This window comes from Culex pipiens, chromosome 3, assembly GCF_016801865.2.
Source record: "Culex pipiens pallens isolate TS chromosome 3, TS_CPP_V2, whole genome shotgun sequence".
NCBI lineage: Eukaryota > Metazoa > Arthropoda > Insecta > Diptera > Culicidae > Culex > Culex pipiens.
In genome coordinates, this window is record NC_068939.1 from 173,897,314 (window position 1) to 173,911,209 (window position 13,896).

Below are 13,896 nucleotides of genomic sequence, written 5' to 3' on the forward strand. Positions count from 1 at the left end.
TTGGTTTATTTGTTTTCTTGCAAATATTCCAACAATCGAAAAATATAAATAATAATTTTATAAGGGTTGAAAATTCAGCTAAGATCACATATTTTTGTCATTTTTAAACTTGGTGTGGGTGGCAAATAAAAACTTAATTTCAAATTTCGTGCGTACAAAATTCTAACATTGAAGCAAAACGTATCACAATGTTCATTACACATGACTCGTGCCCGAGAGAAGAAAGCCATGCTTCCCTCGGATTTTTTTCTCTTGATGAACGTCCAATGATTTTCTTTTGATGATGATTATTCCATCGCTGGACATGAGTCAATAAGTGCGTTATACAGTTGTATGGAAAAAAATAAAGTTTTTCAAATTGAGTAGGCTCAAAAGAATTTTCTGGGCAAAAAAGGGTTTTCTCATACTAAATCCCATACAAAATTGAATTGCTGTGATGTAAAAACGATTTTGTTATTACACCCTAATGAATCATACTGCCAAAGATGCACCAAAATTTAAAAAAAAACTTGACGTAAACTTTGAAAATTATTTGCAACGGCCTAAACAAAATTTTTATTTTTTTGTTTTTTATGTGTTTTTAACCGATTTGAGTCAGTAGTATTCAAAAACACCCAAAAAGCAAAAAAAAAAAGTTTTGTTTATGGACCATTAAAAAAACTCTAGAAATCTAGAGTTTATTTTAAAAGGTCCAATAAGCTATTGTGTTTCATATGTTTATAGGTCCTTTTCAAAAAAAAGCTCTAAGAATGTTTATGTAATAAAAATCGCAGATTTTGAACCAGTCTATTGTGCACTTCGTCCGTATGTATCTGTGTTTTGGTGCAACACCGTCATCATCATCATCACCGTCGTCGCCGTCGGTGACTCCAATGAAAGGCAAACTTTGCCAATAGAGGAGAGACACCGGCGAGCGCTCGGAATGAGCGATTCTGGTCTACCTTGTGTGGCTCTCTCTCAGCTCGGCTCAGCAGCAGCAGCCGAAGTTGGCCTCTCGGAAAGTGCGCGCTCGTGCTCGTCGCTCGGTGGCAGTCCACTTCCAGCCGGTTCGCTAAACGGTTGCATCCGCGCGAGAACAGAGTGCCGGGCGAGATCGTGGAGAAGATCGTCGTCGGTGATCGTGGGAGAGCAGCAGCAGCACCGACGGGGGAGGAAAAGAAGAAAAGTGCGTGGAAAACTGCGATTTCGCTGACTTGATTTCACTATCACTATCTTTTTTTTGTTGTATCGTGCGCTCGCGGTTTCGTTACATATGGTTGCAGTTTGTGGAGGAAAAGAAGAAAAAAGAAGAGGAAAATTGGCGCAAACAATGAAACAAACAAAAAAATAAGTGAAAAAACAACATTGGAAGAGGCTTGCTTGCAATCAAGAAAAGAAAGAGTGTTTTTGGTGCGTAATTGCAAGAGGTTGGTTTCGCTTTCATCCGTTTGTGGAACCGTTTCCGGTGTGCTGTTAGTGGATGGGGAGGGCCACTCACGATCCTGCTAAAGGAGAAGATTCTACGCAGTGGATGTGTGATTGGAGAAGGCTGAGTTGAGCTGTAGGATCTACCCGATATTCTGCGATGGAAAAATTTACTAGCTGAATTTTTCTTCTCGTTTTTTTTTATGAGGACAGTGAAGAGGAATTTAAAATCAAAGTTACCAAAAAACTTAATTTATTTTTGGCAGATTTTTTCAAGAACATAAAATTCAACAAATATGTCAACGGCCCAAGTAGTACCTGTAAACAAAATTAATTTTTTTTTGGCTTTTTGGGTGTTTTTGAATGCCCCTGACTCAAGGCGGTTCCAAAAACACACAAAAAGCAAAAAAATATTTTTTTTTGTTAATAGTACCTTTTAAAAAAATACTTCAGATATGAAAATTAAAAAAAAAACTCATTGGGAATAAAATAATACTAAAAATAGCAAATTTTCAAAAGAAAATGATTATAGGCAAAACACTACCTATACAAAATAAAAACAAAATAAATTGTTTTATGAAATATTAAAAATAAATTCAGAAAAACATAAAACAAGAAAAGTAATATTGTTGTAGATTAAAAGTTTTATTATTGGTTTTTGGTTAAAGACACTTTACCACTGCAGTGGAATTCGTGTCGTAAACTTTTTCATGGTTTTAGTAATTATCTATTTATTTTGATTTTAGCTTAGGCCGTTGCAAATATTTTTTGAAGTTTATTTCCCTCGACTCTGACCAAAGTCAAGGGGAGGGGCAAAAAAAAAAGGTTTAAAAATTGAATTTACGAGCCACGTTTTTTACATTTGCATGAAAAATGTGTTTAAAAATGCATTATACACATGTTCAGTTGTTATTTTTATTGCAAAAAAAAAAAGTTTTTGCGGTTCTGTACATTGGATTTTCATAAAAATTCAAATTATGTTTAATCCAGCCCAAACATGCTAAATATGATTATCAATGCATAAAAATGCGTTTTAGATTGTTTTCAGTTGATTTGACTTCTATTTTCAATAAAATTTTGATGTTCTTGAAAAAATAAATTTTTTGTTCCCTGATTTTTCGGACCAATTTTGAAGGAGGAGGGGGTAGGGGGGCACATAAACTTTGAAAAATATTTGCAACAGCCTTATAAAACAAATTTAAATGATGTTTATGTCAGATGCTTTAAGCCATTTCACAATTCAATTCAAAGTTTTTTTCCCCCAATCTTGAAAAAATTCTTTAAAAACAGAGGACAAAAAAATATTGCTGGAAATTTAAATTTTCATTGCAAAAACTTGTAAAATTTACTACTTTGCTATTTGAAATACGTTTTTGATTATTTTTAATCAAATAGGGCACTTTTCGACTTTTTGCATATTTTGAATTTTTGAACCACAGATCGGAAAAAGACACAAATCATTAGAAAAAAAATATTAAGCTCATTAAAAAATTTAAAATGTTCAGTAGTAGAATAAGTGTTATCTTTTTGTGATACTTTTTGGTTCAAAATTTTGAAAATAGGATTGGCCTTAAGAAGCTGCAATAAAAGGATTTAGATTTTTGCCAAGGCTGGTTCAAAATTTATTTGAAGCTTTTGTCATTAGGCTTTGGTCGAGGTCAAGGTTGCCGCCTTTTTAAAAAAATAAAAATAATAAACTAAATTTCAAATTTCAAGCTTGATTAACAAAATTTTGAAACAAAATTTATCATAAAATGCTTTATACATAATTACAGTTACGGTTACTGTAAAAAAAAAGCAAAATATCAATGATGAAAACATTTTTTTTCAGAACTTTAACGTCTTTTACCGCTTTTGTTGCCAAAATTCTAAACTTGTTGAATAATTAAAAGGTGTTTATTGTATTGAAAACTCATAAATAAGCGTTTAACAGTGTAGTTTACAATAGATTTTTCATGTTTTTGCAATGGAAATGTGAATTTTGTCTACCTTTTTTTGTTGCTTTCTAATTTTAGGGGAAATTTTTAAGGGGGGGGGAAATAAACTTGAAATATTTTTTTTGCAATTCCGTCGTGAAACTACTTACTTTTCCTGTCATTCTTGAACGACGAAATAGCCTACTTTTCTGTACCAAAAATAACAGAATCGAATAGCAACACTTTTCAAAATAAATGCTGAAAAGTTCTACTTTTCAGCACTGAAATGGGTGCTGAAAAGTTGAACTTTTCAACACTTGTTTCGAAATGTATCACTTTTCAACTTTTTTTTATTCAAACGATTTATTGACAAAATACATGAAAATTTGACTTAAAATTTCGTGTTTTTCGGAATTGCAAAAAATGTTGTATGGAACTCGATGCAATACTTGAATTTTTCAGCACTCGTCGTATTTTTCCAACTCGGTGAACCTCGTTGGATAAATGTACGACTCGTGCTGAAAAAATCCTCTTTTTGCAACTTGTTGCATAAACTACTATTTTGAAATTAACTATTAAATATTGAAACAATAAATAAATAAAATAAAATGAAGCCAAATACACAAAAACTGAAAACAAGTATTTTTTTTTAATTTAGGGTGATTTTTTTTAGTTAATTGGATAGACCTAAGAAAAAAAAATTTAAAAACTTTTTTTGCTTGGTTAAAGAAGGCCGAAAGAACGCAATTATTTAACAATTCTTATCAATTTATTATTTTTGTGGTTTGGGTGGGTGGGTCGAGAACAGAACACTGATGAAGTCTGCAAGTAGTAGACGAAATACGTGTCTGTCAAGATATTAAAAATATATAGCGGAATTAAAAAGAACAACTCGTCTCTTTGTATTCATATTATTATTTTTTCTTCTTTTCTATTTATTTCCCATGGCCACAAAAGTAATAATATTTGAAACAGTGCAGTATTCAGTATTATAATATTTTTTTGCAATTTTGTTAAGATCTGATCGAACTTAAATTTCCAAGCTGTAAAAATGTTTTTATTTTTTTTTATTTTCGGTGAGAATAGACAAGACACAACGAAATTTGTACATCGATTTTCAAATTTGATGCTTTTTGGTGCTCTAAAAACCCAGTTGATGGCACTTTTTTCAAAACGCATTTGAAGATTGATGCATTTTTTGAAATTTTTCCATAAGAAATATAATTATTCGGTAGGCTTAAATTGACTTTAATTGGATGAAAAAATGCTGAAAAATGTACTAAAAATTTAGTTAGGTGTTAAAATTTACAAAATCAGGTGTTAAAAGTAACAAAATCGAGTATAGTTTGCAAAAGATTTTTTTAAACATACATTATAAGTTGATTTTGTTTAGTCTGATTCCATTGAATAAATGAATATTTTTCAAACCATGATAAGTAAAAATTTTAAGCCAAACTTTAACAAACAAAAAGACTGTTAAAACGCTGTTTTTTACTAGCCGATAACATTGACAAAAGCCACACGAATTTGCATGGATCCAACACATTTGTGTGTTCAATGTCGAACGAGCAGCCGATTTGCATGAGCTTGGAGTTGTTGACACCCGCACAAGACTTTAACAAAAGTTGTGCAGCAGCAATTTGCATGCACAAATGTTACTTTTATTTCTTTTTAATTATTTTTTTAGCTTTTTCAGTTATTTTTATTATTATTTTCAAAATCAAAATGTTTATATTAATTATTTGATTGATGATTTTAATGAAATAAAAATTTGAAAAATATTTTCATCGCTCCATACATTTATCTCACATTTCGTCGACAGTGTCTATCCAGGGAAGATCCTCTCCAAGTGAAGGAAGTTGAGTGACATTTATGGGTGACATTTTAACGCTGTCGCGCATCAACATTTTGATTCTCGCGCGTTCTGAAATAACGTTTTTTTTACCAACAAAAATGCGTGTTTTCATTTTGCGAATGAATATTTTTGCAAGCGCAACTTAAATCATCGTTTTGACAACGTGCATTTGTGCCGTTCGTCGTTAATCGCGCCGGATTCAGCAAATTTCGAATCGAAATTCAACAGAAACACTTTAGCGTTCTGCACTTTGGTCGGAATCGGCAAAAAGTTTAACCTAATTAGTTAGAAAACGTCACAAAACAGACGGCGCACTTTGTGTGTACAAATTCCTCGAAAGCAGCGACTCTGGTGGACTGGTTCTGGGTAGAAACCTGGTCAAATTAACCGACAACACATCAGCGGAAAGTAGCGCCAGCACTTTTTTTTACGTTTGCTTTTCTTTTCAGCATGCGAAATTACTACACTCAACTGTACAGTGAAACAATCTTGATAAAATTACATGTAAAACTTTTTTTCACTGAAAACAATAAGTTTTTTTTTAATGTTGAAAAATTTGATGGTTGAACATTACCTCTTTATCCATGTGATTTAATCTCAATTTATGTTGAATATGTGAAATTACACATGAAAAGATGTAAATTTACATGTTGCTCAATTTCAACATAAATTGAGGAAAAATTACAACCGAATAGAAGTAAATTTACACGAACAATTTTGACACCTTTCTAATTTCTTTTTTTTACTGTGCAGATTTTCAGTTGCATTCGTGTGTGTTCGTGAGTGTGTGACACCCGGTGCGCGTTGCACTTCACAGGCAGATTCTGTGTTTTATTGCACACATTTTTAATTTTTATTGCATCGTTTGCGTCGACTTTTGTCGCCGGAGATGTGTCGTCCTCTTCGTCGGCCGCGGCGTCCCTGTGACAGCTTCAGTCCGGACAGACGACCAACAGTGTGTGTGAGTTTTGCATATAAATTAAATCTTGTTCGGCTTTGTAAATGCATTCTCACTAGTAGGGGCTCACGCGGTGTGTTGCTGGCAAAAAGTCACAACACGAAACGAAGTGTGTCAACAGGATGAAAGGAAAAGTTAATGAATCGTGTAGACTTTTTTTTGCTGATTTTCTGCATTTTGATTTATTTTTCAAAATTTGGTCTCATTTAAATCTTATCTTTTTCGCAAAAAATATGTTTTTTAAATTAATTCAAATTTAACTATTTTCTAAAATTAAGTCTCTCTGCAAAATTTTAGTCAGATCGGTTGTTGGTTGAAGCTTGTGCAACTATATTTTAATTTTGAGGATTTTTTTTTGCAAAAGTATTTACCAAACCAAGATTTAGTATGCTTAGTACACAGGACTAACCCTGCCCCACATTTTCGTAAATTGTTGTCCAAAGGCAAACAAACTAATTTTATGTTTCATAAATGCAAAAAATAATAATAAATAATAAAATATTAAATATTAAACATATTAAACATATTTGTTTTGCTTTCGTTATCTTTAAATCAGTAATTTACATGGAAAAAAATGCATTTAAAACATATTTTTAACTTTTTAATATATATTTTATAACATTTTATAATTATTTTTTCCATTTTCAATCAAATGGGTCAAAGTCAAGGGACATGAACTTCAAAAAATATTTGCAGCAATCTTACTTGAATGAAAACTTGCATAAATAATTCAAACAATTGAAATAAAAATCGATAGAAATTTTCAGTAGCTTAGGACGAAAATGGTCAAATTTTCATACGAGGCATAACTTTCTTAAAAAAAGTTCCATTTTATAAAAAAAATCTCTTCATACACAGTAAAACAAAGCTGTCAATATTAAATAAGGAATATTGACAGATTTTCTGTCAAAAAAAAAAATATTTAGAAGAAGAACACAGAAAAAAAATTATGGTAATATTCATCAGGAAATGGTGACAGATTTTGTGTAAAAAAAAGTGTAATATTACATCAGAAAATGATGAATTTTTATCAGTTTCTGGTGAATATTCATCAAATTCACATTTTTACATATTTTTTAGGTAATATTACTCAAAAAAGAGGTAATATTCAACTAATCCTACTGTTTACCTAATCTTTCATCATTTTTTTCAAGTTTCAAAAATTATACTTTTTTACTGTTATTCTGTTATTTTTGTTGATTATAATAATGTGCAGGACAGATGACATGAAAACTGTATCTTATTTCAGATATAATATAATTATGACTTTTTTTTACTATGTAACCGATTTCTCTGTGCAAAAATATCCGTTCTAGCCTATTTATTCTTCTTCATATACAATATAAAAAATGAGTAAATTTGCTCGTATTGATGTAATATTACTCCGTTCATGTTGAAAATTTGAAATTATCTTAGAAGAAATACCCTCAAATGTGTAATATTACACATTTTCTGAACTTTTGTAAATTGCTAATTTATTTGTATTTTTACTCAGAACAAAAGTGCGAATTCACTCGAACCGGAAATGATAAATCACATGTAATCTCAGTTTGTGATTTTTTTTGGTAGATTCGACGTAATCGGCTGATTCACACATAAAATCATGTTTTTACTTATGATTTGTCGCAAAATTACATCAAATTGCATTTAAATTTCAATTTGGAAATATTTTTTTTGCAATTCCGTCGTGAAACTACTTACTTTTCCTGTCATTCTTGAACGACGAAATAGCCTACTTTTCTGTACCAAAAATAACAAAATCGAATAGCAACACTTTTCAAAATAAATGCTGAAAAGTAACACTTTCCAACATTTTTTTGATTTAAACGATTTATTGACAAAATACATGAAAATTCGACTTAAAATTTCACTCAATGGGTGTTTTTCGAAATTGCAAAAAATGTTGTATGGAACTCGTTGCAAAACTTGATTTTTTCAGCACTCGTCGTATTTATCCAACTCGGTGAACCTCGTTGGATAAATGTACGACTCGTGCTGAAAAAATCCTCTTTTTGCAACTTGTTGCATAAACTACTATTCTGTGTACTTTTTATAATGTGTAATTAAAACTTGTTCAAGTATAATTAAGGTAAAATAACACATCTTACAATTCATCCCATAATCAATATACATACTGAGAAAAACACCTTTAGTAAGTACTTTGAAAAAGAAAACAGAGTAAATAAGTGAACATTGAGTGAACCTAGTTGTACCACAAAGTATGTTCAATTATCAGATTCGGATGTTACTATTACCTATAAACTTTTTACACAGAAAAAAATGAATTCCCAAAATCGTAAATTGTGTTCATGAATTTAAGAACCACGAAGGATTTTTTCATGATTATGGTGCATTTGCACTATAACCGTGAATATATAACTTCGTGGTTCTAAATTCATGAACACAATTCACGATTTCAAGAATTGACTTTATTCCGTGTAATATCAATATTCAACTTAATGGTGTCTCGGTTATTACGCCAAAATCCCTAACTATAAGTTAGTTCAATTCTAATCCTGTTTTGAATAAGTTTTCCATAATTTTGATTTTTATTCAAATTGGCAACACTGCTTAAGTTGCAATTTTTTCTTACGTTAAAAGTTGTTGTTGGTCCCCTAAACCAGAACATAAAATAGAAGAAGAAGACAACTTAAATTTTAATTGATTGTGTTAAAAACTTGATTCAAAAGATGACTTTCCTTAATCAAGTCTACTAGAGTTGTTTTTATTTCAAGATGAGTCCAAAATTTCTTTTTTCTTGACAACACTTGCATTTTCTTCATCAATGTATTGATAAATGTAAAGCTATACCTTAAACGCAAACTGCAGTCTCCAGGTTTATGTCTCTCCTCTCGGAACTACCACTCTGAACGAACGAAAACCAACTTACCTTGAGAGAGTTCCTCTTACCGCAAGTGCCGCGAGATGCAGTCTCTTCCTCTGCACTTCTGTCGACTTAAGGTGGAGGGGACTAAGATTTCTGTAGAATTCACTTTGCCCTGCGGACATCGTTTCGAATCAGCAGCCCAGTATGGGGAAAGAGAGGTGTGCAATTAATCCTTTTTCCCCTTCAATTCAGGTTACGCAAGTAAATTTGATTACTGGTCAGATATGTTATTTTTTAAGGTATCCCTGCAGCAGAGCTTGTCCTACTAGAGCTCAATCTTGATTCCAATTGTGCTCGAACGCCTCCACTCACTTCCAACCAGTCGTAAGGCGAGCTGCTACTTGCGGGTACCGTTGATTCAGAACGGAACGCAATGCTGCTCAGTCCCTGTCACCCCGTACGGGGAAACCTGTCATATCAGTCAACTTTTCCCTCCCGTTGTTTGGTTGCATCCAGTATATGGATTTGCATCTGCATATTAATAAAACGAGAGTTCGGAAAGGAGTATACCTTTCAAGATCGTACAGTGCATGTGAATGGAAAAGTGTCGAGTAGGGGGTAGCTGGTTCTGTTTTGGTCTTATGGTTATGCAAGGGACTTGCTATGAAAATCACGTTCAGCAATTTCGAAGAAGTCGAGTAGTACCTCAAAGTCCTTCTCGCAGCTGCTTAGGTAATCCAGATGATTGTAGTATAAGACAGGTAACACCACTCTGGAGGCAGGAGGAAAGATAAGTGGTTCCGATCATAGATCCAGCCGAGTGTTGATACTCGTTCTGGACAACCCAAGGTCATCCGGACTGCTGCAGAGGAAAACCGCATGCATGAAAACGAGAGAATTGCATGACATGTCGTTACTTGGGTGGACTACAACTGTGTACTACAGTGTGGTAATTAATATCACGAAGGGTAGTATGCAGTGCAAATCGTGACATTGTTTAGTCCATTTCTTAAAAACTCCTCAAAACCCTCAACTTCAGACGGGGTTCTTGTATAAGGATTCTACCGTCTCGACCAGAATAGCTCCCACCCTCCAAATAAGGCCCAAGCTCAAACCCATTCGTCAGTCGTACACCACTTTCGGTCATCGGTTTTCACCTTACCCGTTGTACCGTCTTGTTCTTCTTGCGCGTGGTGATGGTGACCTTGAAAATCGCGAGCTCTCGCGGTTTTTTTGCTTCTCTTTTCTCTGCTGGTTGTTGTTGTTCGTCGTCGTAGTGATTCTCGTTGTTTTGGCTTTTGTGCCTCTTTTTTTGGTGGATTTTTTTTTCGTACCTTCTTTGGCACAGTAATGCTGGAATGGGTTTTGAGGCATGGTACACAAACACATGAAAATGGGCGAATGTGTGTAGGGCAGAGAAGATATGCAGCTTTGCAAGTGATTTTTGGTGAGTGGTTTCGCTTCAAAGTTTGGGGGAATGATGATGGACTGTAATGTAATTTATGTTTTTTTTCAAATAATGTTTAATATTAATTTTTTTTTCGAAGAAATTTTGGGACATATTTTGACGTTCGTATTTTTCAAACTTAATTACAATAACAAATAAATAATAATTATATTTCAACAATTTCTAATTTTCTGAGCAAGTACTACAGTGCAGACTCGTTTATCCGAAGTTCGATTATCGGAAGGTTTGTATGGGACTTCGGATAATCGAAACATGAAAAAATATATACATATTTTGCGTATTTTTTTATTTTCCTTTTTTTCAATATATTTCATACCCGCCATTTTGGCCGCCATCTTGGATTTAAAAGTTCTAAATCACTTTAGAGTAGTTTAGGGGTCTTACTTAAGCTCGACAATCAAACATAAGACAAAAAAAAGAAATCCTTTTTTTATTCGATTATCCTAAGTCCAAACTAAGTACAACTTTTGCGTATTCATCGGTTTCTTTAGATATCATTTTATTTATTTATTTTTTTAAAATCAGGGCTCTTTAATAATAATGGCCGGAAAACTCAAATCTGTTCGAATTCTTCAAGAGTTTGAACCATTTGATGATTTTTTTGAAAAATTGTGATTTTTGAAAATAATCTGAAATATTTCAAAATTTCAAAAATCGTTTTTAGATGCAAAATGCTTTTTACAATATTTTTTTGAACTTCAAGAACCAAAAGTAATTTTCTGAAAAGGTTATAATAGTAATGAACTAAATTTTATTTTTTTTAGTTTCACTTTTTCAGACACATATTTCAGATGTGCTTTTCCTACATAAAGTTATTTAAATTCCAAAATCTTACTTTTTTCAAAAATTCACGTTAGGCTGCCTATAACTTAAAAACGGTGCATTTTATCAAAAAATATGTTGAGTAATTTTCGAAACCAAATTTAATTTTGCTTGTAAAATTTTCATTTGAAATTTTGACAATATTTCAGTTTTTTTTTCGAAAATCATGTTTTCCCAAAAATCTTTTTTTTTTCCAAAAATCTTTTTTTTTCTAAATATCTTTTTTTTCCAAAAATCTTTTTTTTCCGAAAATCTTTTTTTCAAAAAATATTTTTTTTTTCAATGTTGTTTTCCAATGTTTTTTTCCTCCAAAAATGTTTATTTTCCGTAAAAAAAAAATTTAAAAAATCCATATTTTTTTTCAAAATTATTAGTTTTTCCTAAAATCAGGTTTAAAAAAAAAATGTATCCGGTGCCAGATTTTGCACCACCCTAAGCTCTTGCGCAAAAGATTCAGTCCTCTTAAACACGTGAAAAATCGAAAATAAAATTTTGGGAATTCAACTTTTCGTAATAAAACGTCAATAAAAAAACGGGATTTTTTTCCGGGTCCCTATGTTTTCTGAAAAGTCCTAAGCATAACCTATTTTATCAGATAATAAAAAAATATATTGTGATTTGATTACATTTCTGCATTTTTTTTAAATTGTCCAATTATTATTTTTGCTATTTTTTCAACGTTATGACTGATTTGTAACACTTTTTCTTCACTTAAAAACAAGCAAAATAATTTAAATGGACCAATGTCGATTTATAAACAGAGAGTCTATCCTGCTCACGTAAGTTGATGTTCCATTAGGAACGAGCAGGATAGACTCTTTGTTTTCATTGTGACATCGGCCCATTTAAATAGTTTTGCTTGAAAAGATAAAAAAGCCCAAGTTTTAATTCAACACAGTTTTGCAATTAAACAATAGAATTTCAGAAAAAAACCTCTGATTATTGAGAAAATTTTGAAGGGCGTCTACCTACCTGTAAATCGAAAGAGAGGCTCGAAGTGATCACGATGTTGGTAGTGAAGTTAAGAAAATTAATTATCAAAGTGCTTAGTTCCAAATCCGGTTGGTTACAATATCACTGAGTCACATTTTGACATTTTTTCCAACAGAATCGCGTTTTAATGTTTGACCTAAAAAAAAATAATTAGAGCACGCAATGTAAACAATAATAAACACATTTTGTTTGGCTGCCCATACTGTGCATTTTTCAGAAGTTTGGTTGAATTTGGTTGCCGGAGTCCCGAGTTATAATAAAAAAAAAGTTTACAGTAGTCGGGCATGCACGAGTGTCAAACGCGTTTTGACCTGAAATCCCGTTGGCCAGTTGTCGCACTTACAGGATTTTTCAGAGTGTGTCAAGTTGTCACGATCTGATCGAGACTTCTTTCATGTAAAGAGCGGCAACAATGCAGGGAGTCTTTTTCTGGGTTTTGTTGAATATCTCAGTATTGACTTCGGATTTTGGAGATCTGTGAAGGTGAAAAGGTGAGGCATCGCACAAAATTGCGTTTTAACTTAATGTGGCACAAAATCGACGTGCGACAAAATGCTGTCAGATCGTCGTCCTCAAACTTCGATGAAAGAGATACTGGCAGTTTTGTCAGAGGATTTTAATTCTCCGGTTTGAGTACACAGAATCCACATATGACTCAACAAATCCAAACAATCGATCTGTTCAAGTACCAATCCACTACACCTTTCTTCCATTAACGTACGGTCTCTTAAAACGCGTCATCATCACCACAACCAATATAATAATAACGCACGTTGCATCACCCGGGCCTGGTCGCGTGCTAATTGAAAGCCCTAAATCAGCAACAACAGCCTGCAGGCTTGCTTTCTTTCTTTCTCCGTTTTTCAAGGTTATCACCTTTGCGGTGTGTACAATGGTACTTTCTTTGTTCCTTCCGTTTCCTTTGTCTGCAATAACACCACCACCATTACGAGAGTTGGCTGATAACGCCAAAGTCGCGTGGGCTTTCGAGGGGGAGAGACACGTTGGACCTATTTCGACCTAGCCTCAGTTTCAGAGACTTTCTGTTCTGTTAATCCCCAAGTTGGTGCATCTACCCTACCGGCTGTCCCTCCAGCTGTAGTGCCCTACAAACCGGGCGTTTCTGGTGTTTGTTCACCGTAATTAGTTCAGCAAACCTCGTAATTCCGCGACGAGTCTGTCTCAGGGTCATCGCGTCAGTTAACCCAATTCCGGGAGCGCTCGCGAGCAATCTCCCGAAGGTTGTCTGAGTGTTTACTCCTGCTCCTCCTCCAACTCTTGGGGGAGGGATTCCTGCGCCATGACAAACAATAAATCATCCAATTTTATGCAACTGCATCGGGGCAGGGCGTCCGCAGACGTCTGCAGATCTTCAGCTCAACTCAGTCCAACGCGTGCGACAACAAGTTGGTTCTCAATCAACCTTATTCATTCAGTGTTCAGTGATGGCTCGATCGTGCGCAGAAATCAATTGTCAAAATGTAGCGGAATTCCACGACGTCAGCTGAATTAGGCCAAAGTTACCGCAGTGTACAGTGAAAGTGAAGAACGCAAAACACCAGATTCTTCAAATTCTTGCGAAGATCATTGAGCCTACCACGTCGCTGAATCATCGCAGTGGAATTCCAAAAAAGTGCAGTGATTTGTGCAGAA

General features: G+C 33.5%; 1 protein-coding gene across 1 annotated transcript; it reads left to right on the top strand.

The window, feature by feature from the left end:
- The first annotated feature begins 922 nt into the window (after positions 1-922).
- On the top strand, positions 923-13,721 carry LOC128093313 (uncharacterized). Its single transcript, XM_052709643.1, has 2 exons — positions 923-1,165; positions 13,591-13,721. The coding sequence occupies exons 1-2, from the start codon at positions 923-925 to the stop codon at positions 13,687-13,689; spliced, it is 342 nt and encodes a 113-aa protein (XP_052565603.1). The 3' UTR covers positions 13,690-13,721.
- The last annotated feature ends 175 nt before the right edge of the window (positions 13,722-13,896 follow it).

What these genes read in the sequence shown, in the direction of transcription:
- LOC128093313 (XM_052709643.1), top strand. Translation starts at nt 923, where the DNA reads ATGAGCGATTCTGGTCTACCTTGTGTGGCTCTCTCTCAGCTCGGCTCA. An exon ending in GGGGGAGGAAAAGAAGAAAA is followed by an intron (nt 1,166 to 13,590) that starts GTGCGTGGAAAA and finishes GCATCGGGGCAG; the next exon opens with GGCGTCCGCAGACGTCTGCA.